Source organism: Boleophthalmus pectinirostris, unplaced genomic scaffold (genome assembly GCF_026225935.1).
Source record: "Boleophthalmus pectinirostris isolate CB_2022bp ecotype Guang Dong unplaced genomic scaffold, ASM2622593v1 HiC_scaffold_6, whole genome shotgun sequence".
NCBI classification, from domain to species: domain Eukaryota; kingdom Metazoa; phylum Chordata; class Actinopteri; order Gobiiformes; family Gobiidae; genus Boleophthalmus; species Boleophthalmus pectinirostris.
In genome coordinates this window covers 18,553,648-18,575,028 of record NW_026571447.1, presented here as the reverse complement: position 1 = coordinate 18,575,028, position 21,381 = coordinate 18,553,648, and the positions used below count along the sequence as shown (strand labels likewise).

Here is a 21,381-nt window from a genome sequence, read left to right as displayed (position 1 = left end):
AACACAGTGCAGCCCGGAGCACATGTGCAGCCTCATGTTCGCGTCTCCGCCTCTTTCAGTGTGTGTGAATGGGTGTTTTGGGCTGGAGGCAGGGAGCATTCAGGACTAACTAGACCCTACTGTGGTTTAAATGAACATAAGAGACCGTTGTTGGGCACATGAGGCACAGCTGGACATGCATGCGTAAAGACAGTGCAAGTAGACGTAATGATGCTCAGTTATGCTTAGGCTGTGAAAAGATTTGGTTGTTCTATTGCCAAAGTAGCCTTGTCCAAAGAACGCAATTGAGTAATCTGTCTCTTCTCAGAAAGTTGCCAGTTTTACTTTGTTTATAGTTTTTTGGCCAAAATGGGGTGCTCCTCATCCAGTGCGCAGACTGTGGACCAGGAGAAGAGACCCGGAACGAAGCCTGAAGTGGCCAACGGCTCTGTGGGTAAGTAAGCGCCACAGACTAGTTTAATGTTTACCAATAGCGTGCACTTTTAAAGAGAAAAGATACTGGTAAAGGTACTGAAACTGAAATATGATGTATAGAACCACAGAGTAACAGGGAAGTCTCTTTTTGGTGAGTCTAGCTTCCAAAGGGGTGTGTGCAGCCGGTTAGGACACAATGTGCTTTCCTCACTCGGGTCTGCCTACAGCATATCCTTTAGAGCCCATGGGTAAAATGGTTACTTTGATGTCGTATGCAAAAAAATATTCTATGACCCCTGATTCATGTTTATTTTATGAAGTGGTGGTTAGTTATAAGAATAATAATAGGCCACAAAACGAGTGAGACTGACTTGCAAATCTATGTAGCTTGTAGTTACAATGTCATGAAGTCCTTAATGCAAAGGCTGGTGGGGAATAAGAAGAAAATGATTTTTAACTTCAGTTAACACACCGTATGGTTAAAACCTTCCTTTCTTTTATTTAACAGATTAGGCTATATGTAGTAGCCTAAGGCAAGTGTGACCGCAAGACCAGTTTTGCATCTACGTGTACATAGCCTAAGAATTTAAAAAACGTCATAATTAAAATCTGTAATTTCTCTACTTATACTTAATGGCAACGTTCTGTCAAGGGAGTTCAGTAGGCTTATTGATTATTGTCAACATGTATTTGCAAATGGAAGTGTAACTCTAATCTGGACTAATATAAATGTGTTCAAGTTTATGAGGCAAATGCAAGAAATAATAGACAAATGAAAGGTATCTGGATAACACTGCACTTACAGGAACGACTCTTAGGAAATGATAAAGAAATAAGCGTATTTAAAGGTACAGTAAGTAACTTGCTACATTTGGCACATCACCTGTATAATTCTATTGAAATAGAAAGTTAAAACCATACTTTGAAACATTCTGCTGGGAGACATGTTTAATGCCATACTATGAAAGAAAATAGTCAAAGGAACATTTCCCTGGAAACAAGCAGGAGGAGGCCCTCCTCTAGGCCAAATATGAGTCAGGTCTGTGGAAATGCGAGCCTGCCCACAATGAAAATGAAAAAACAAAAGAAAAAACATGCTTCTATCTTTGTCTATTTTTTGTCAAAATGTTACGCAATATTGACAAAACCAAAATATACATACTACTGCAAAATATATTTTTGATTATAGTTAACAGTTGAAATCCACGATTTTCACTCTGGTCTAAATGGACTACTTAGACTAATTGGGTAAACATCATGAGGTCATTTGTTATCATGGGGTTCAAGTCAGCCTTGGAACAGTCCTTGAGTTTGTGGTCTGATTTGAATACATGTTGTCACCATATCTGCTGTTTGTGTAAGGAATTGTTGTGTGCAATTGTAATTGTAAAGGCTCTGTTGTCATGACAGCAGTAGGCCAGTATCATGGAGGTGTTAAACAGACTCTAATTGTCCACACAGAGAAGTAGTCTCTCTCCATGTGTTGGTTCATATGTGTCCAGCTGCAGCAGGACAGTATGTTCTGGCTGCGTCACCGCCCCCTCACGTGCACATGGCATGACAACACCCACTCTGTCTATAGGGTCTGTTTATCAAAATTTACACTGTCAGCCTACATTTATCAATCAAAATCAAATCTTAAACAGATATTTTAGCTGCAAGATTTTAAAGGACTCCAGTTTTTGTTATACTTTTGTTATACAATATCTACTAAGTAAATGTGCTGTCTGTAGTGGATCATAAAGCTATAAAGCCTGCTAGCCCTTTAGTTTACTTCTCTATAAACATGTTGGGAATGCATGTGAATATCAGCAGTCAATATAGTCTTCACTCAAGGGTTTTTAGGTATTGCTTAAAAAAAAATATGTAATTGCAGAAAATGATGATTATTTATAAATGTTATTGAAAATTAGTGACACAAAAAAAAAGAAACGTACAAGATGCATTTTACAAGATGCAGATTTATTAAATGGCCAGTAAACCTCGATAAATAGAGAGAGCTGTGTCAGTAGGGGGCAGGTATGCAAAATAAACTTTGTCAAACCTAATAGAAGAGGTTTCAGAAAAAGTGTCAACAAAACTCACTCACATAAGCACAATCTTGTAGCACTACTTTCTTTTCATATTGCTTTTAATGCTTGAATACCATATATTCATTATTTAAACTTTATAAATGTTATATGAGCAGCTTCAGCCATTCCACAAAATCTGTTAAAAGGCTGTTGATGGAGAGAGGTAACATGTACTGTATTTTTGTAATTAAAAACCAGTGAAAGACCATATTAGTGGCAGTCCAAATTTATACAAAATGTCCTCCACCCCTTTTTATGACTCTGTAATTTTCAGGGTTTATTTTTGGCATGGGTCCCACCCTACTACTTTCTCTTAATGCACCATACTTTAAGGTGAATCTTCTCATTCCATTATTCATGGACAATGGAATTTGTTATAGGTTTTACTGTAGTCATTGCATAGATAAAAGAGGTTACAGTTATATTTAATTTCTATATAAGGTAAAACATAATAGAGGTAATAAGTAATCAACTAAGCCTGTTACTATAAGTATTATATCGACTTATCGTTCAATACATAACAGATAGAACAATTATATTTATATATTTATCATGGCTAATCTGCTAATCTACTAATTCTTTTGCAATATGATGAGATTTGTGCACTAGAGGGTTGAACTGTGACGGTCTATGACTCATTATAGACACAAAATAATTACTTAAGTGCCATATTCTACTATACTATTTATTTATTACAGCACTTAAAAAAAAAAAAACATTCAGTTTTTGGGGATAATTCTTCTTTATGGTTTAATTTTAGTATTATCATTTATCATCTATATTTACTTCAACAATATATTGAACTTAAATGTTTTTATCGTGACAGACCTAAAATCAACTGGCATAAGTAAACTTCACTCATACAGTGGTCTGTCTATAATTACAGCTGTGGACAATACAACTGCAATGGTCCTAGTGCCCAGACCCCCTCCTCTCTTCCCTGTCTTCTGGTCTAGTAACTCTGTAAAAGCCCACTGTTTTGACTAGGGTCTCTGTCATCTTTGTCTATGGATCCAAGTACAACTAATGCGTCCATTACTAAGAGTGGGGATGATGCCACGATAAAATGCTGCTATACTGATATCAATTGAGTAAATGTGGAAAGTATGTATTCCTTGACAATACTTCTACTTCTCCAATTACTACAACTTACTACCTTTGTTTAAAAGCAAGTATTAATACTGTGACCCCCAGTATGAAAATTACTTTACATGAATACAACATTTACACTTACCTATTATTTGCACAATTAAAAGTTTGACAAACCTCTTCATTGGTAAGTCTTGTCATGATAACTCAAATTTTGATTTATCGTTCAATACATGACAGCTGGAACAATGCTTGAATGTTGGTTCTTATTCTTTGCAAGTGGGGAGATTTTAGCCATTTTTTATGGAATACAATAAGATTTGAGCTGTATAGGGTAGAATAAATAACTGCTATGGCTAATTATTGATTCATTATGCCAAATATTTGTTGCAGCTCAGACTTTTTAATGATACTATATTTAAAAATGTGTTTACTGGGATTATCCTGTGGCATCAAGTAGTTTCAATATTATAATTTATCGCAGTATATCTCTGTATAGCAATATATCATGCTTCAAAATTTGTTATGGTGACAGGCCTATTCTTTGGTTGCAGATCCTTTGGCCAACCCATCACATTCCCTTCCACTCATCACTCTGAGCTTGTTTTACCTCCTCTGACAGACACATATCAACCCAGGAAGTTCTGTCCAAACTAGTTTGTGCTAATGCTTTTGCACAGATATTCACATTTAAACCCTCATCATTGTAATTTCTTTGATAAATAAGATCTTGACATTTGAGGATGCCTGTTCTGTAGCATTCATTGTACTTTCACTGGCAGCCTGTAAACACCTATTGTAATGTGTCACAGTTGGGGCTGAATATTGAGTGACTCTCCAAGGACCTAAATGCTTTTGTCAGAAGGACTTGATTTTCACAGACCAGTTTAGACTGTCCCTTAGGCATTTAGTCTACAACCAGGAAATGAAAAATGTGTTTTCTCCCCTTTTCAATAACTTTTCCTCATTACTAACTTCCTTCCTTTGTGGAGCTTTTTTTTTTTTTTTTTTTTTTTTTGCCACGTATAAGGTTTATTAAACTGGCTTTCTTCTTTAGAAACAGCTATACAAGTTCTGCTCTAAAACTCTGTCCATTCATAGCATTATTGACTGTGGTGTTGACTCTAGTATTGGCAAGTTAGTTCATTGTTTGTAAATATAATAAAACCAAGTGAAAACTACATAAAAAATGAACATGTACATTTTAGATAAGATTTTCAAAGAGTGCCATGGGTATATGCCATCTTGCTCCATGCTCTTTGTGGTAATATATTTAAATTTCAGCAGTGTTGCATCATTCAAGACCACTCATTTTGGATGGCAAATATAAAATCATTTACATATCATGTACTGAAGTCCTAAATAGTAGTTTATTCCCAATCCAATATAGTTTATTTCATTTCAAAGGAACCATATACAGAAGCATTAATCAAAGAGACACTGAAAAGATGCTTTGTACCAGACCGAGGTCCCCGAGACATACAAAACACAGAATGCACAAACAACAATGCAATCAAATAATCAGATAAATTGTGATGATTTTAAAGATGCATCATGGGGAAATATTGAGCATATAAATGAATGTAATGAGACTGTATACCGATCATAGATGGCCCAGAAATCCTCATGATGTTTAAATTTTATTTATACAGTGTTGTTCTGTAGTTACTAGTGCATAAATAATGGCTTCATAACTCAACTCAAGTGAATTTAGGTTTACTTTCACAAAGCTTCTTAAACGACCAGCTCTGACCTTATATGTAGTTGTATAGATAAACAGCAGTTTTATGCTTAATCATACTTCAATCTGATTCAGCACATTGTCCTGCAGTGTCCCCATAGTAACATACAACAACCTTGAGGCTTTGCTTGGTATTTGCTATCAGTCATTTGTTGTCACACATATTTAAAGCAAGACAAGAGTGATTGAAGGTTTACAGTGTTATGTAATAGTAATTTATTAACCATCTATTTAAGTACTGGGTTATAAATAAGATTAGGGCAGGTATAGACCCCACACAAAGTTAGGGGATGCTTGAGGGTTGCTATGTGTTACAAATCACTTGCAACTATGTGACTTTAAAGGTCCTGTATTTTGCAGAATTAACTCGTGTGAACTTTAAGCCATGTTATAATGTTGTTACCTCCTCAAAAACATACCTGGAGTTGGAATTTAGTTTAATTTACACATGCTTGAGTAATCCTGTCTGCCTACATCTCCAAAGCTCAAAATGCTCTGTTCCACCTTGTGTTGTCATTAAGTGGTAGTTTTCAAGTTAACAGCTCCTTTATTTCTTTAGTTCAGCAGAGATCGGCAATTCATTTTGGCCAATTATTATAGTGAAGGTGTAAGGAGTTCAAAAACACTGGAGCACTTACTGTATCACCACATGGTATCACAAGGTGGAGCAGAGGTTTTAGTTTGAGAGAAGAAATTAACCTAAATATGCAGGGTTTGTGTGTTAAACATGTGTGAATGAAAGAAAACACAACTCCAGGTCTGTTACTATGTATGGATGAGAAAATAGTGTAATATAGGCCCCTGAACTGCATGGAGAAATTAAGTTTTAGATAATTATAAAACTTTGAGTGATTAATTCAATCCTGGTTGACTGATTATGTATTTTAATTTCTCTGATTGCAGTGAAGAATGGTTACATTTCCGAAGATGTCCACACCATTGAAGCCCAGGTGCAGCTGCCCGTGCAGACTGCCCAACCCTGTGACCTCCACCCCCCCGGGCTGGAGGAGGTGATGGAGCCTGTATTATTGGCTCTAGAAGCACAGGAGGATCTGGGTTCTGGGGTGGACCTACTCTCCTCTAATGCCACTTTGGAGGTGGTCGAAGCCTTGCCCCTGGTGGAGGAGGCAGCCCCTGTTGAAAGTGTTGTTACAGAGACAGTCCAGGAGGTGGAGACACTGGTTCAAGTTACAGAAGATGTTACTGAAAATGTTGTTGCTGAGACAGAAGCTCCAATCTCAATAGAAGAAGCGAGCGTAGTTGAGGTTGTGTCTGAAGTGGCCCCTGCAGCTCTGGTGGTTGAACCTGTAGTGGCGGCAGATGTGGCAGAGGTGAAGGAGGTTGTGGTTGAGGAAAGCAATGTTGAGATTTTAAAGGAAGAGGCAAAGGAAGTAAGTCATCTGGAACCAACACCAATTGAAAATACCCCTGCAGAAACCTCTCCAGTAGAATCTACACCACCTAAAACTACCCCTGTAGAAACTACCTCTGCTGAGATTACCACAATAGAATCTACCCCTGTTGAAGTTACACCAGTCTTAACTACTCCATCTGAAACAGACCCAACAGAATCTACCCCTGCTGACTCAGCCATATCTGACTTTACCCCAACTGAAATTACACCAGTAGAGGGTGGCTCAGTTGAACTTTTCCCACCCGAACCAACCCCAACAGAGACAAGTCCAGTTACCTCAGCTGTAACTGCCCCAACAGAATCTACCCCAGAATCCATGTCAGTAGAATCTACCACAGTCGAAACTACCCCAGCTGCCCTTACAGAATCTACCACAGTTGAACCTACCCCAGCAGAACCCGCCCCTACAGAATCTACCACAGTTGAACCTACCCCAGCAGAACCCGCCCCTACAGAATCTACCACAGTTGAAACTACCCCAGCAGAACCCGCCCCTACAGAATCTACCACAGTTGAAACTACCCCAGCTGAACCCACCCCTACAGAATCTACCATAGTTGAAACTACCCCAGCTGAACCTGCCCCTACAGAATCTACCACTGTTGAAACTACCCCAGCTGAACCCGCCCCTACAGAATCTACCACAGTTGAAGCTACCCCAGTTGTCCCTGCCGCTACAGAATCTACCCCAGCTGCCCCTGCCCCTACAGAGTCTACCCCAGTTGAAACTACCCCAGCTGTCCCTGCCCCTACAGAATCTACTCCAGTCGAAACTACCCCAGCTGTCCCTGCCCCTACAGAATCTACTCCAGTCGAACCTACCCCAGCTGTCGCTGCCCCTACAGAATCTACCCCAGTCGAACCTACCTCAGCTGACCCCGCCCCTTCAGAAGCTAACACAGCTGAAACTGCCTCAGCTGCCCCTGCCCCTACAGAATCTACCCCAGTCGAACCTGCCCCAGTTGCTCTTGTCCCTACCGAATCTACCCCAACTCCATCTGTTCTAATTGTGGATGCCCCCATCGGTGACCCTGACACTCCAACTCCAGTAGAACCAGAGGTATTGCCAGAACCAGCATCAGAAAATACTGAAATTGCAACTCCCAGTGATCCAGCTCAGTCGAAAACTGAAGGTGAGCCACAAGTTGAAACGCCAAGTGAACCTATTGCCACTTCTACTGAAACTGTCGAATCTTCTCCAAATGTTGAAACTACAGCCACAAGTGAACCTACAAGTGTAGTCCACGCAGCCGAGGTAGTTACTGAAAGTGTGCCATCACAGCCAGAAACAAATGTAGATGCAAAACAGGTAGATGCTCCCCAGCCTGAAGATCCAAAACCAGTTGAAAATGTTGAAGTTGTGGCATCAAATGGTCCAGATGCCCTTCCAATAACAGAATCACAAACTAATATGGAAATCCCAATTGTACCATCAGTAGCAGTAATAGACTCTGTGATTGATCAAGCAATCGCAGCTGCTACAATACCTCATCTGCCTCCATTGTCTCCAGGAAAAGTCCCGATAGTCGAGAACCTGGAAATTTCCACAGCACCAGCTACACTTGGGCCACAATCTTCCTCTCAAGGTAAGACTATTTTAAATAACAAATGAGTGAAAATGATTAGCCCAGTTACTCTGAGTTAACATTTAACATTTACATTTTTTAAAGTTTTGCTGATATCTGTTCATGAGTTATGTATATATCTAGATCTGGATAATTTGCAGATTGACACCAACTCTTACGTTCAAAAGTACAATAGACTATTTACAAGTTTTACATTTTGACTCTTGACAGTGGAAAGTAGGTATTATTGTGAGTAAACATGATATGCATTGTGATATGATATGAAGGCGTTTTCATACAAGCCAGCACCAATCAAATGAGAATTGACAGATCTTTGCATTATGTGCTCCCTGTATAACATATACACACAGCTCCTTCATCAATTGTGGATACTCCATATTCAACACATGAAAATTCTCATGAAGTCGTGTTATAATAAATATTTTCTATTTACCAAAGTGACATTCCTCTGTTAGAAAAATAAGATTAAACAATTTGATGCAAACATTAGCTGACAGTTCTGATTACTATTCTGAACATGTGATTAAACACTGACAAAGCGTTTTCACGTGCTTGACAATGCTCCTTTTCTGACTGATTTTATCTGACAGTTTTTGGGTGAAGGTGTGAAAACTTCCCAGTACCACCGGCAAAAATAACTTTCAATGCAAAAACAAGTATGTATAAACTTGTAACAGTGAGAGCACGAGGACACAGCTCTGTGTCAATAAATACATATTTACATACAGTTAATACCCAAATGGATAGAATGATTTACTTTTGATGACTATAATCTCCAAATCTAAGGCCAGGGATGGAACATAACCTAAAACATTACCTGTTATTGTGTGTAAATAGTTTGTGGTCCATGAGTCCAAAAAACTATTGCACAATATGTTTCACCTGTATTTATTAATACCTCCAATAGAAATGTCAGTACTTTGTAGTAGTATTTAAAAGCACACCTATTTCTGTAAGTTGTAATTGTAGCAGTATTCATATTATTGTTTCTAATATTCAACATTCAATGCAGAATTTGTTAAGATATTAAAATATCTGAGCCTTTTGTTTTTTGAAATTGTATTTTTAATTAAATATTTTTTATTATTCATTTCCATTACTTCCTTGACTACTTTTGAGTGCTTGTTCCACCTCTGTTGGTTACCAACCTTGTTTCCATAGCACAGTGATGAGAACATCCTCACTAAACTTAAGTATCAGCTATTCACTTAATGAACTATTTGTCATAAATGTTCTTGTTTGTGATTGGACTGGGCTGGGAGAATAGACAGCAGATTGTGTTACTGAACAAATACAACAGTGTCAGTAGCCACACATGTACTTTCAGTGTTAGTGGGGAGAGATGGGGAGAGAAATGTAGGATTGTTCTGACTGTGTTGATAACAGCCCATAGCAGGCCTATAGAGACACAAACTTGATGACTCCATTGTGATTAACCAAAGCCATGCTGTCTCCAATTACATAACAAATGTAAATGTCCCAGCAAGTACAACTAGATTCTTCTGGTAATGTGCAATGTGATGTAAAAGCAGTTTTTCTACATGTTACAATGGAAATCTGTCACACAAAATATGGTCAATAGCACACGCACAGATAAAAAAGTGCTTGGTCAGTCAATAGTTCATTTAAACATTAAAGATGTTTAAAAAAAATGAAAAATTTGGTATAATGTAACATTTTCTGAGCGAGTGTGATTTATGTTCTAATAATAATGAAAAAATCTAGTTACGGCTGAAAAATTTGGTATAATGTAACATTTTCTGAGCGAGTGTGATTTATGTTCTAATAATAATGTTTTGTTCCATGTTTTTTGCATGCATAAAGATTGAAATATGAACTGACAAATTAATACAAGAATCACATTTATTAACATGTTTGTACTGATCTAAATCACAGGGCAGTGTTTTGCAGAATAAGACAGACTTTTGTTGTTTGTGGAGGTTATTATGGTACTTCTAAAACTGAAGCTGTTGGAATTTGGTAATTCTGCCCATTCAAGAAGATTTTGATTCAGTTGCAGTTAATCTTGCAGTCCTATTGTCAGATGTTTTAGTAAGATCATAGGCTTCAAGTTTGTATCTGAAATATTGTATTGTATCTGAAATGCAATTGTATTGCATAACATGCTTATGCCTTTCTGCACAATGGACATGTTTTATATTAACATGTAAAATGCCATTTGCTAATAATTTTGGAAACATTTGCATTTACAGATTAAAGTTAGCCACACACTTATAAGAATTATTCCATGATCTCTGAATATATACTATACTATTAAGCCAACAGTGTATAGTTCATGTCACATATTACATATACTGTACATATATTTACTCTGCATATTAACCCTTTACTGGTGTCAGACCTGCAGTCGTCCCTGTCTGAGAACACCCTGTACTTTTGTAGGGCTGTGGGACGCCCCTGCTCTCTCCACACGTGGTTTACTCTAGAAATGCTATTACATAACACTTGGGAGTCTTTTTCTTTAGATAGACTAACATAGTGGCTAAACCAGTTCTATGGCAGGTATGCAACAAAACGTGGGGACAACTCCATGCATACTACTATGATTTCTCAAGTGATATTACTTGAAAAGTACCATTTATGAAATAACTACATTAATATATAATGTTATGACTAACATGTCATCTATTTATTTATGTCCATTTATTTCTTATTCAGTTCTGAGTCATTTCTAGAGGCCCCAGTATTGAATCATACATGTGGCTTGATTTGACTAAAAACACTGATTCACTGTTTTACAGTGACTGAGGGTGCATCTCAGGCAGAGGCGGAGAAGGCCAAAAAGGAGGACTGAACTGGTGAGAAAAAAACTCTAAACATTATTTAATACTAGGCAATTACAGAATAATGTAGACATGCACAATAAAGACATTATGTTGGTCAAATATTGCTAATTTACTTTAAAGGCACAATGAGTTTTCTGTGCATTAAATACCCTTAAAATTAATGAATGAATTGAAAGTACAGACTGTCTCAATCTGAGCCTTTCTTTTAGGCTGTGAGCTGCCAAATTGAAGATGTGTTTCCAAAGATGTCAGTCATAAAGGGGCTACTTGAAGAACAAAACTACAATTTCTACATTGCCTTAAGAGAGCACACACCAAACCTTGATGTCGTCATCCATTAAAACATCAGTAACCATTGGTGCCTTGTGTCAAGCACAAGAAAGTGCTAAAGAGCCAGGGCTAACTTTAGAGAAGAGTTTGGGCGCAGTATTTGTTGTAATAATTAAACAGATTGATTTCTTAAAATGTGTGTTTATCAAGGAGAGTAACACTTGTAGTAAACAATTATGTAGCTGCTTCAATAAAAGGAATAAAAGCCAACTGTGAATAAAAAGATGCAAGAAAATATGGGTAACAGACCAAATACAAAATCTCACTTTCTTGACCTTTAGTCTGTTTTAAGTTATTAAGGTTGAAAACATCTTAATTATGCCATCAATATCTATGTATTTGTTGAATGCACAATTAAGTGCTAATTAATACCTTGTACAGTGCAATGCCAATAATCTAGCAAATCTGTGTTGCTTTTATTTCATAAATCAACAGTGATTGTTGCTAAATAACTGGATGAATATGTGAGGTTATGTAGGACATGCAGGCTGATGGTGACGTGATCCAATTTGACTCCAGTGCCTTTTGTGAACGGTACAGTTGGAGATCACTGCAGCTGCTATGATAGTAACTTATCAATATTTTAGCTTTCATTATTTTAAGGTGCACGAGTCAGGATGTTAGAATGATGGATGTGGGGGAAACTAGTGAATATCTATGTTTAAGTATGTCTTTTTACTTGTTTTCTTATGTAATATATTACATTTCTATTCTACTGTATTTCTTTCCTCTCATTCCTTAACATGATCTTAAATAAAGCTTTACTGACATGTGTTGACTTGTTTTATCTCTGAACATACACAAGATGTTTTTACAAAAGAAGTTAATAATAGTTCGATTTATTTACATTGTAAATCCTTAACCAAGGAATTCACTTTGCACATGCATAACCTGCAAGAGGGCAAGAAGAAAGTATGTTCAGTCTCACTATGAATAAATAATACACATATAATTAATGCATTTATTGAAATTAAAATGAAATTTAATCTCATTCAAATGAACAAAATGTCTCCTACCTTAAGCATTATTGGCAATATTATATGGCATTATTAGATAGCCTTCAGTGTATTAATATAAAAAAACTGCAGTTATATAATTTATGAAAAATGTCATTTATTTCAAAGTGACAGCATAATTAATAATGGACATTATGAGGCATCAGTAAGGGGGCCCAAAACCGCAATGGCTTCAATTTCAACAAGTCCACTCTGAAGATAAAACAGCATTTGAAAAGATTATGGATAAAAGTTGAGTCTTTTAAGGAGAAGCATAAATATAAAATAACAGCTATAATTACCCTGGGAAGAGCAGCAACCTGGTAAGCAGCTCGGGCAGGGAAGTTGGTGCTGAAGACTGAGGAGACATATAGTCTAATGAATTCTCAAGATGCAATTAATTCATAGACCAGCACACAGGTTTTATAATATTGTGTGTGTAGGTTAAAATTAGGTGTCTTCACATAGTTCATTTCAGATATTTTACTAAAAATAATTATATAGGCATACAGTACAATAGCAGCCTTGCCAGCATGACAGTCAGGTTTGTGTAGTCTACTTATTACAAATTGGCTAGCGACACCTACAGAGATTTTGAGGAATTACAACTAGTTTTCCACAACGGCACCGGGCTCCAGGCGCTCACACAGGTGTTTTCATTAGTATGTGCTTGATAAGAGTCGAATTAGTTCCTGCAGCTGTGAGAGGAGAACAGCTCTGAAATCTGGAAAAGGTAAGGACTGTACAATTTATAGTGTAACTCTTTGAAACTGAATGACAGTGAAGTCTTACTCCTTCAGCTGTTGTTCTGATTTCCATTTATTTTGCAACTTGTTAATGTTTTTTTTAGTTAACACAAGTTTTCCCTTTTGTAAAAATGACCAGTGTATTCAGATAAAAAATAGACAAGTACTACTAGACAGGCATGGCCAGTTTAAGTGAATGTACTGTACTGTGCTGACCCCCAATGGTTAAATCTATCACTAGCACTAGGAAAAAATGATACGCTGTACACTACTTACATTGTTTGTAAACATCATTGACATTTGTGAAATCATTCATATCAGCCAAGAGTACAGTGGTTTTCACAACTGCAAGAGAAAAAAAAAAATCAGTGACTGAAATGAGTCAATACATAGTCATTGTTTTAATATCTTACCATTTTCATAACCACATCCTGCAGCTTTGAGTATTTCTCCCATGTTGACAAGAGCCTATAGAAAGTAAACAATATATTTTTGGGAAAGGAACAAAAAAAAAAAAAAAAAAAAAGCCAAATGCATTAACAGTCTTAGCAAATTATTTAACTTGATCACAGTTTTGTGTGATAATTACTGCACAATAGTAATTTATCAATTAAGTTGCTTGTTTACCTGTCTAGTTTGAGCTTGGACACCACCTTCGACCAGCTGACCGCTCACAGGGTCCATGCCAAGCTGTCCTGAGATATACATGGTCCGGTCCACAATCACTGCTTGACTAAAGAAGATCTAAAATGAGTTGCCAACCACCTCGGGTAATTTCATATTTCATTTGCATGTTTAACACCGTATGGGCTACATCTAGTCAATAGGCATAACTTGTGATGTCATATGAAAAGACCAGCTGCTTTATCTCTTGTCTCCAGATGTTCTAGGCTATGCTTGTTCAGATAATTCAGTAGTCAGTACTCACTGCCTCAGACAAGTTTATTATTATTGTGAGCCTACAGTTTAAAGTTCAAACCCAGACCTCTCATGCACTGTCCATAAAGGACCACATAACTTTCACTTATTAACCGCTGTTTTACATTTCAAGCATGCAGATACAAACTGAAATGTTGGTTAGGAACATGTGAACTTTATTACCATGTGCTTTGCTGTCATCCACTACATCCACTATAATTTGTCTATCAAGACCTACCTGTACGGCCCAATGGCAGCAGGAGCTTTGGTTGTACTAATAATTCTTCTAATTAATGCAGACATTATACTGAGTAACAATTTAAATATGTTAACTATAGCGTATTTTTTGTGGTCAGAAGAGACTACTCTTCAAGTGCAATGGCTGGATTCATGGGACACAAAAATAAGCACGGTGGGAGTTGGCTGACGTTTCAGCTACTTGACCGTAATATACAAAATACATGCGCAAGATAATGTTTAAATTTTACCAGAAAAAAACTAGTATCCTTTGACCTCTTAGTGTGTAATAAAATAATTAACTATAATGCCATTATATATTTTAAAAATAACATTATGCTGTATAAGATATTTATTCAGAATCTTTTGGTGCGCATGTACACTATTGCACACGGACACCGGAAGCTAGCAGCGCGTGGAACTCATGGCAGTATGGCAGTGTTGGTGTTTCATGCGTTATTGACAATAGTGGCGATAATCTGAAATGTTATGTTTGTTTAACTTAATCAGCAACACTGGAGGGTAAAACGGTAAGCTACAAATGAAAAAGATCGCTTGGTGATAATGGAGGAGTCATATTACTATAAATTAAGTGGAAATTTAATTCGAGAACAAGCTAGCAGTGGTGGCTAAAGTGGACATGTACTAATGTTGTGGTCTATTTGAAATTAGAAAATGTCTGATGCTAAAACGAGGAGGAGAGAGATTAAGCTGAAAAACCAGCCTTCGAATGTACAGTATCCTGCCAGTGAAGACATGTCGCACTTCACGGGTAAGCAGTATCTTGCAATTATTATCGCAAACCTTGGATCGTTAGTTTGCAAGCACGTGCCCTATATGAAATACTGTTACTACTACATCTACATTGTTCTAATGAACTTTTGTGTATTATAGGTAATGGCGGTCAAACGCAGAAAGGTGCTGGTTCACGTCATGGTTGGGTTAGGGGACATCAAAAAGATGGAGGAGGTTATGGCAAAGAGATGCCCAAGTACCTCAATGGTAAGTTTGCAAATGGCAGCCTTTGCATATGCCAGGAGTAAAAGATTGAGATACACTTTTTCTCTTACAGCGGGCTCCTTTGCCCGGGCCAGAGCAGCAGAGGTGAAGGCAATGATCAAAGCTGTAAGAAGGAAATCTGCCAGCTGTCATCTGTTCTCTGCTCTACCAAAACACATGAGAAGACGAGCTATGAGCCACAACACCAAACGTCTTCCACGCAGACTCCAAGAGATGGCTATGAAACTGGTGAGTTTCTCAAGCAGTAATGCCGACATTGACAAAAGTGACTGAAAATTTATATTTACATATTTTGATTCTTGTACGTAGAGAGAAAAAAGTCTACAAGGAGCCAAAAAGAAGAAAGAGTCAAAAAAGAAGAGTCGTAAAGCTCGCCGGAGACATGGAAATCTCTTACTTGAGTTTAATCGCAGACAAAGGAAGAACATTTGGCTGGAAACGCACATTTGGCATGCCAAGCGATTCCACATGGTCAAAAAATGGGGCTACTGCCTCGGAGATAGACCCACATACAAATGTTACAGGCCCTGCTACAGGGCAATGAGCACCCACTGTCTACTTCAGGTTAACATGAAAACAAACTTATACTTTTTAAAATAAAACTTTAGTGCTATTTAATAGATTTAATTTTAATATCTAGTTGTGTCTCTTTAGGACCTTTCTTATTATTGTTGCATAGAACTCCTTGGAGAGGAAGACAAACTTCTGGCAGCGCTTTCACAGCTAACCAACAAAGATACGGGTAACTATTTCTTTCTGCTTTACACTACTTGGCATTTTATTTGATAGTATATTAGTGTTGAGATGTGCTCTCATTTTGTCCTAATTTGCCTATAAATCTCAATTTTTGTTATTGTTTTCAGTCAGTGTTTATGAATGTTATCATGCGAACGGACCACAATTACAAAATTTGCTTGTGTTTTTCAGGCCCTTCCTTTGCTGCAGGAGTTTGTCTTTCGGGCCGTAGACAAGGCAGTGTGATGGTGTACAGAGCTGGACAATACCCCTCACAGCCCCTTGGGCCTGTTACCTTCCTGTGGAGACCCCACACACAGGGCTTAAATCAGAGACAACTGTGGATTTGGGCCCACCCTATTCTGAAACAGGTAGCACTAGAATAGTCATAGTTTTGAACACAATCCTTAAGAAGAATGAACATTTTTTTTTTGTTCATAGGAACTTCTCACAGAGTTACAGTATGTATGTGAGTGCTCTGAACCTGTTATTCCTGCGGTTGTGCCTGTGGCACTGCCATCTGAGGTCTCTCAAAGTGAAGAAACAATGGAATTGCCAAAACCAGGCTCTGTCATCACAAAAAATTCTGGAACCAAGAGAAAGAGAAGCTGTCTGGATCAGAGTGGACCACCAGCCAAAAAAATCCTAGGAGATGGAACTAGATCTCCCACCACGCCTGTTACGTGGAAGTCCAGCACATCAACAACAGTCATCCAGTCAGTTCAAATACTTGCACATCTTTTAATTTAGGGATTAGGCTTAAAAGTCTATCTTGTGTTGAGTAGATCCATCTGTAATGGTTTCTTCTGTTTTATTAGTGATCTTACCATGGAGATAGTTCGCTACCGGCTTATTGGTCCACTGTCCCATACTGTGTTGACTGAAACGCTAGAAACTGCTACAAGTTGTAAGGTATCCATAAACACAATTAGAATAAAAGAATATTGGTTTCTAGTGATAATAGTATTTTACTTTTGTAAGAATGTGGACAGCTCTGTGCAGTCTTCCCTCTGGTGGCCTGAACACTGTAGAGATGAGGACATGATGAACCTCCATAAGGAACAATCTGAAATCTTTGAGCTTCTCAAAGGTAATATCAGTGCTGTGTGTTGTTTGTTTTTTTTTTTAAATTTCTCAAATCATGTATATTTTGTCATCCATACAGGTGTTTATTCCACTGGAGAGATTCCACCAGGGACAGTATTGGGTTTGAATGTAGATGACCCAAGAGTGAGCTTACCAATAAAGAAGGTTAAGGCTTTGCCAAGTATAAAGCAAGGCCAAGGTAATATCTAACCCCTCAGACAAAAAAAAGGCTTGGCATGAAGTCCAAATCGTTTATCATACTGTAGTTTGAGCTGAAACATGATGTAATTTCACACCAAATATAGCTGATTTGGATATTGTTTTTAGACCAGTTTAGCTTAGATGCAGTCTTGTTTGTGGTCCTGGAGCTGTTCTGAGTGCACATCTGGTCTTGGGCTCCTGGGGGCCTCTGCTACTCCATGCAGATGTTCCAGGTTCGAATCCTGGCGGGACCCTGTACTCAAACAGGAATTCAGTGACCCACAAGTACTGGTTCACCATTTGTTTGTAGTGGAAGTTTAGTGCAGTTTATGTAGTGACCAAATACGTTTTTGTTTTGTTGCATTCATGCGATAAAAGTAAAAGAATTTATTTATGATATCAGATTTTGTTAGAAAACATTAGCTTTAACATTTAAATGTTAACATTCAGGGGTATCCCACATTTGCTGTTTTTCCAGAGGTGGATGAGAAGGTTAAGCAGCTCATGCTGAATGGGGTGTCAGAGCGCTGCTGCCAAAGCTTTTTGTGGGACCGCACAATTCGGGACAATGTAACTGAAAACAAGATACCAGAGCAGGTACTTTGGTGGTGATTATCGCAGCATAAAAAATAGTGCCAGCATATCCAGTTGACCTATAATCTATGTTATGACCTCTTGAGCTACATGCTTATTTTAAAGGAGTTGAACCGTATGAAGCGTGACATGCTGGTTCCTGGCTCTAGACTTTGGCCCATGCCTCTTCAGGGCCGTGTCCCTGTCCTGTTGGTGCACCAGCCTGGGAAACAGGTTGGACATGAGATGAACACCTGGGGGGCTGGATGGGACATTCTACTGCCGAAGGGCTGGGGCATGGCCTTTTGGGTGCCACTGGTAGGTAATATGATGTCAGCTGGGTCAAAAATCAGTACACACAAAATAGACAATATGGCTTATGGCAAGGAAACTGTTGCAGTGTGGCACAGTTGTCATAATTTACATGTTGATAAGAACTTGTGTGGCAGGTGTACAGAGGAATACGTGAAGGAGGGCTTCATATGACTCTGAAACATTCTCAGAATAAAAGTTCCCCAAACTTCCCCCATGATTTCCCAGACTGTCCAGCTGGAGATCGATTTCAGGAGGAGCAGGAGGCAGAGCTTCTGGACAAGTTCAAACGGTAAGACCAGCTAATCATATCGAATAAATTGCAAAACGGGATACTAATTTTATTCAAAATACAAAATACAGTGTTTAATATGTATGCATTTATTTATAATCTCACAAACACATCAAAATACTTTTTTAAACCATGGCTGTGATTTTGATATTGTGCAGGTCTATTGCTTAATTTATGAGGTAGTCATGCATTACTTTATGTCCTTTATGTTATTACGAAGTTTTGCCTTAAATGCTAAATTTGTTTTAGAATTCACTAGTTTCAGTGCCTTCAAGCCTTGTTTTGGTAAAGGTCAGTTGTCTAAAATGCTAACCTCATCATCATTTTCATTATGCTAATCACATGGCTATGTTGGGTAAGGTGGTAAGACATTCGCTGCAGTCACAAAGTGTTATACTCATGGAAGTATAAGATCTTTTTTATTATTATTAAAGATCCATTGTTATACTGTAAACTCATTGTAAACTGTAAACTCTAAGTCAAAGTGTTTGTCAAAAACTTGACCTTTGACCTCACCTGTAGGCGTCCCCCTGCCAAACGGACCAATTATATTAAACTCGGGTGTCTGGCTCCATTCCGTTGCCCATGGAAACAGTTGGCAGAAGAGTGGGAGGTGATCTCAGCTGAGGAGAGCAAAGAGACAAAGAGCACAGATACTGACACGGTGATAGAGGAGAGGGCGACCTTGCACCAAGATGTCCCCTCTACAATGCCCCAGAGATTCACTGTGCTCAGGTAAAACCTTAATACATGGGCCTTACATGATAGATTAATGAATAAAAATAGAGCATTTGCAATATCTTCTAACTTATGTTATGGCAATAATAGCGTATGTATATGTATGTCCATGTTTGTATGTAATGCATGTCCAGCCTTGCTATCCTTTCGTAATGCAGAGAAGCAAATGGAGCTTGAGTATTCCCCAGGTTTATCTTTTCAGACAATTAGGACCTAGACACCTTTTTATATTCCCCATAATGCTGCTGACTTTATAGGTATTCCGGGACCGCCCGCCCCTGTTGAGTTTTGAGATAGTTATGTTTTTATAAAAAGGCAGTGCAGAGGGCTTGACAGGCTGATGCATGAGGCTTTTGCTGTAAACTGCCTTTTCATCCTAATGTTCTTGATGAGAAAACCCAAACTACATCCAGCTCTAAATTGCAGTCATACATCACACAGATTAGTAGTAGGAGTTGCAGCATTTATCCACATGAAGCCATCACATAAGCTTTGACTCATGGATGATTTTTGTGAAGGAAAAACTAAGGACCATTGTTATTTTGCTGCTGTGTTGGTTCTAATTTTATTGGTTTTGAAATGTATCAATAAATCGTTTAAATCTCTATTTTAAATAACTCCTTTTTACACTCTGTCCACACAAGAAATTGAATATTTTTCAACATTTGTAAATGTCAAACCTACTTGCAGTTTTGTTCATTCTCACCTTTTATATTTTTCTATTTTATTTTTTTTAATTAATATTTAAGTCTTTTTTTTTTTTTTTTTTAGGAACAGGAAATCGTTGCGGCTTCTGTCTGGTTGGTGCAGGCCGACCACATCCAGAGGTCAAAGGGCGTATCGTCTGGCTCAGTTTCCGTCTCTCAGCCAATCAGCTGTGAACTCCTTCCTCAGTGCCCATAGTATGTGTTTAGTGTGGGTCCGTCTGTCGCTCTTGTCCAAAGGAAAACCAGAGCTACATGGAATGATTTGTGTCCCAACCCCTGAAGATTTGAAATTACTGCAAGACCCACAGTGCAGTGGACCTCTTGAGCCAACACACAAGGACCACTTTAAAAGTAAATTGAAACGACCAAAGAAGTCAGAGAAGGCTACAAGTACTGGTCAAGTGCAAGATGTAACACCAGTCACTTCAAAATCTTCCTCCTCCACTTCGAACTCTGTTTTGGGGTTATGGCCGGACCCCCTGCCCAGCGTCACGTCTCACTGTTCACGGGTCACTCTTGGCTGGGTAACTCAAGGGGACTTCTCCCTCACAGCTGGATGTGGTGAAGCGTTGGGGTTTGTCAGTGTTTCTGGTCTCGTCAATACCCTCCTGAAGCAGCCGATGGAGCACAGAGGGCTGTTACTGCTGAGAAACCCCACTTCTCTTCACTATCGCTTTGTGAAGGCTAACATAGAGGTCTGAGCTATTGCCTTATGTCTTTACCTTCATAAGAGATTTAACGCTGTTTAACTCAAATTAATGCAGTGCCTTCCTTGGAGTGTTGAATGCTTTGAAAAAAAATATAGTGGTTATGTATTTTCAAAGTTTAATTGTTCATTTATCTTAGGGTTATTAGAAACTCCATCAAATCTGTAATATTTTTTTTAGGTTAAAAAGCCGTGTTTATGTTCTTCATTGCAATAAATGGAATCAATCTAACCTATTGTTTCTCTTGTTCACGTCCTGTATGACGTATACTTTGCTTAACATGCTTTAAACATTGATTTATGCTTTAAGTGCATAAACCAAATTATACTTAAACACTCATTCTTTCACCCAGGCTTCGTGCGCCCTCAGCTTTCCCACAGATCCCAAACTGAGTGGGAAGAAAAGTGTGTTGCTTAGCAACACTAAAGTTTGGCAGTTGACTTTTGGTTTATTTAAGGTAAACCTCAGCCAACTAAACTAAACAAATGGCCATTGTAAGTGGCCTAAATAGTAGCCCTTTAGTTAATATTGAAAATATGTAATCTGGTAGCGTATATGTAATACTTTACTTCTGTGGAATGAGACAGAGTTCACCTATCCATTTTAATTGTTTATTTTGCCACAACAGGATCTCGTACTTCTCAAGTCTATTAGGCAATGT

At 38.1% G+C, this 21,381-nt stretch overlaps 3 protein-coding genes across 5 annotated transcripts; 2 read left to right on the top strand and 1 right to left on the bottom strand.

Moving 5' to 3' along the window:
• The first annotated feature begins 76 nt into the window (after positions 1-76).
• Positions 77-12,195, top strand: LOC110171427 (proteoglycan 4-like). 2 transcript variants are annotated; one of them, XM_055163963.1, is made up of 5 exons: positions 77-433; positions 6,220-7,863; positions 8,242-8,316; positions 11,079-11,135; positions 11,333-12,195. In XM_055163963.1, the coding sequence occupies exons 1-4, from the start codon at positions 349-351 to the stop codon at positions 11,129-11,131; spliced, it is 1,857 nt and encodes a 618-aa protein (XP_055019938.1). In that variant the 5' UTR covers positions 77-348; the 3' UTR covers positions 11,132-11,135; positions 11,333-12,195. The 2 variants fall into 2 exon arrangements, with proteins under 2 accessions (XP_055019938.1, XP_020792795.2); XM_020937136.2 differs by having other exon boundaries at positions 6,220-8,316.
• A 351-nt stretch (positions 12,196-12,546) lies between these two features.
• On the bottom strand, positions 12,547-14,510 carry LOC110171779 (2-iminobutanoate/2-iminopropanoate deaminase). Its single transcript, XM_020937557.2, has 6 exons — positions 14,351-14,510; positions 13,822-13,927; positions 13,608-13,662; positions 13,471-13,539; positions 12,751-12,806; positions 12,547-12,661 (listed from the first exon to the last, which is right to left on the bottom strand). Exons 1-6 carry the CDS (start codon positions 14,413-14,415, stop codon positions 12,602-12,604), a joined length of 411 nt encoding a protein of 136 aa, XP_020793216.1. The 5' UTR covers positions 14,416-14,510; the 3' UTR covers positions 12,547-12,601.
• pop1 (POP1 homolog, ribonuclease P/MRP subunit) lies at positions 13,835-20,951 on the top strand. Of its 2 annotated transcripts, none has more exons than XM_055164195.1 (16): positions 13,835-13,964; positions 15,022-15,121; positions 15,244-15,351; positions 15,422-15,597; positions 15,679-15,933; positions 16,024-16,111; positions 16,297-16,475; positions 16,546-16,820; positions 16,923-17,016; positions 17,086-17,194; positions 17,270-17,389; positions 17,870-17,988; positions 18,091-18,282; positions 18,414-18,568; positions 19,091-19,303; positions 20,078-20,951. In XM_055164195.1, the coding sequence occupies exons 1-16, from the start codon at positions 13,944-13,946 to the stop codon at positions 20,712-20,714; spliced, it is 2,841 nt and encodes a 946-aa protein (XP_055020170.1). In that variant the 5' UTR covers positions 13,835-13,943; the 3' UTR covers positions 20,715-20,951. The 2 variants fall into 2 exon arrangements, with proteins under 2 accessions (XP_055020170.1, XP_020793062.2); XM_020937403.2 differs by lacking the exon at positions 13,835-13,964 and adding an exon at positions 14,740-14,879.
• Positions 20,952-21,381: the final 430 nt, after the last annotated feature.

Coding starts and splice junctions, on each gene's coding strand:
- LOC110171427 (XM_020937136.2), top strand. CDS start 349: ATGGGGTGCTCCTCATCCAGTGCGCAGACTGTGGACCAGGAGAAGAGA. Junction 434..6,219: donor AGTGGCCAACGGCTCTGTGG/GTAAGTAAGCGC, acceptor CTCTGATTGCAG/TGAAGAATGGTTACATTTCC. Junction 8,317..11,078: donor GCCACAATCTTCCTCTCAAG/GTAAGACTATTT, acceptor ACTGTTTTACAG/TGACTGAGGGTGCATCTCAG.
- pop1 (XM_055164195.1), top strand. CDS start 13,944: ATGAGTTGCCAACCACCTCGG. Junction 16,112..16,296: donor GCTAACCAACAAAGATACGG/GTAACTATTTCT, acceptor TGTGTTTTTCAG/GCCCTTCCTTTGCTGCAGGA. Junction 17,017..17,085: donor AAACTGCTACAAGTTGTAAG/GTATCCATAAAC, acceptor TACTTTTGTAAG/AATGTGGACAGCTCTGTGCA.
- LOC110171779 (XM_020937557.2), bottom strand. CDS start 14,415: ATGTCTGCATTAATTAGAAGAATTATTAGTACAACCAAAGCTCCTGCT. Junction 13,928..14,350: donor GCTGCCATTGGGCCGTACAG/GTAGGTCTTGAT, acceptor GATCTTCTTTAG/TCAAGCAGTGATTGTGGACC. Junction 12,807..13,470: donor CAATGATGTTTACAAACAAT/GTAAGTAGTGTA, acceptor ATGTCTCCTCAG/TCTTCAGCACCAACTTCCCT.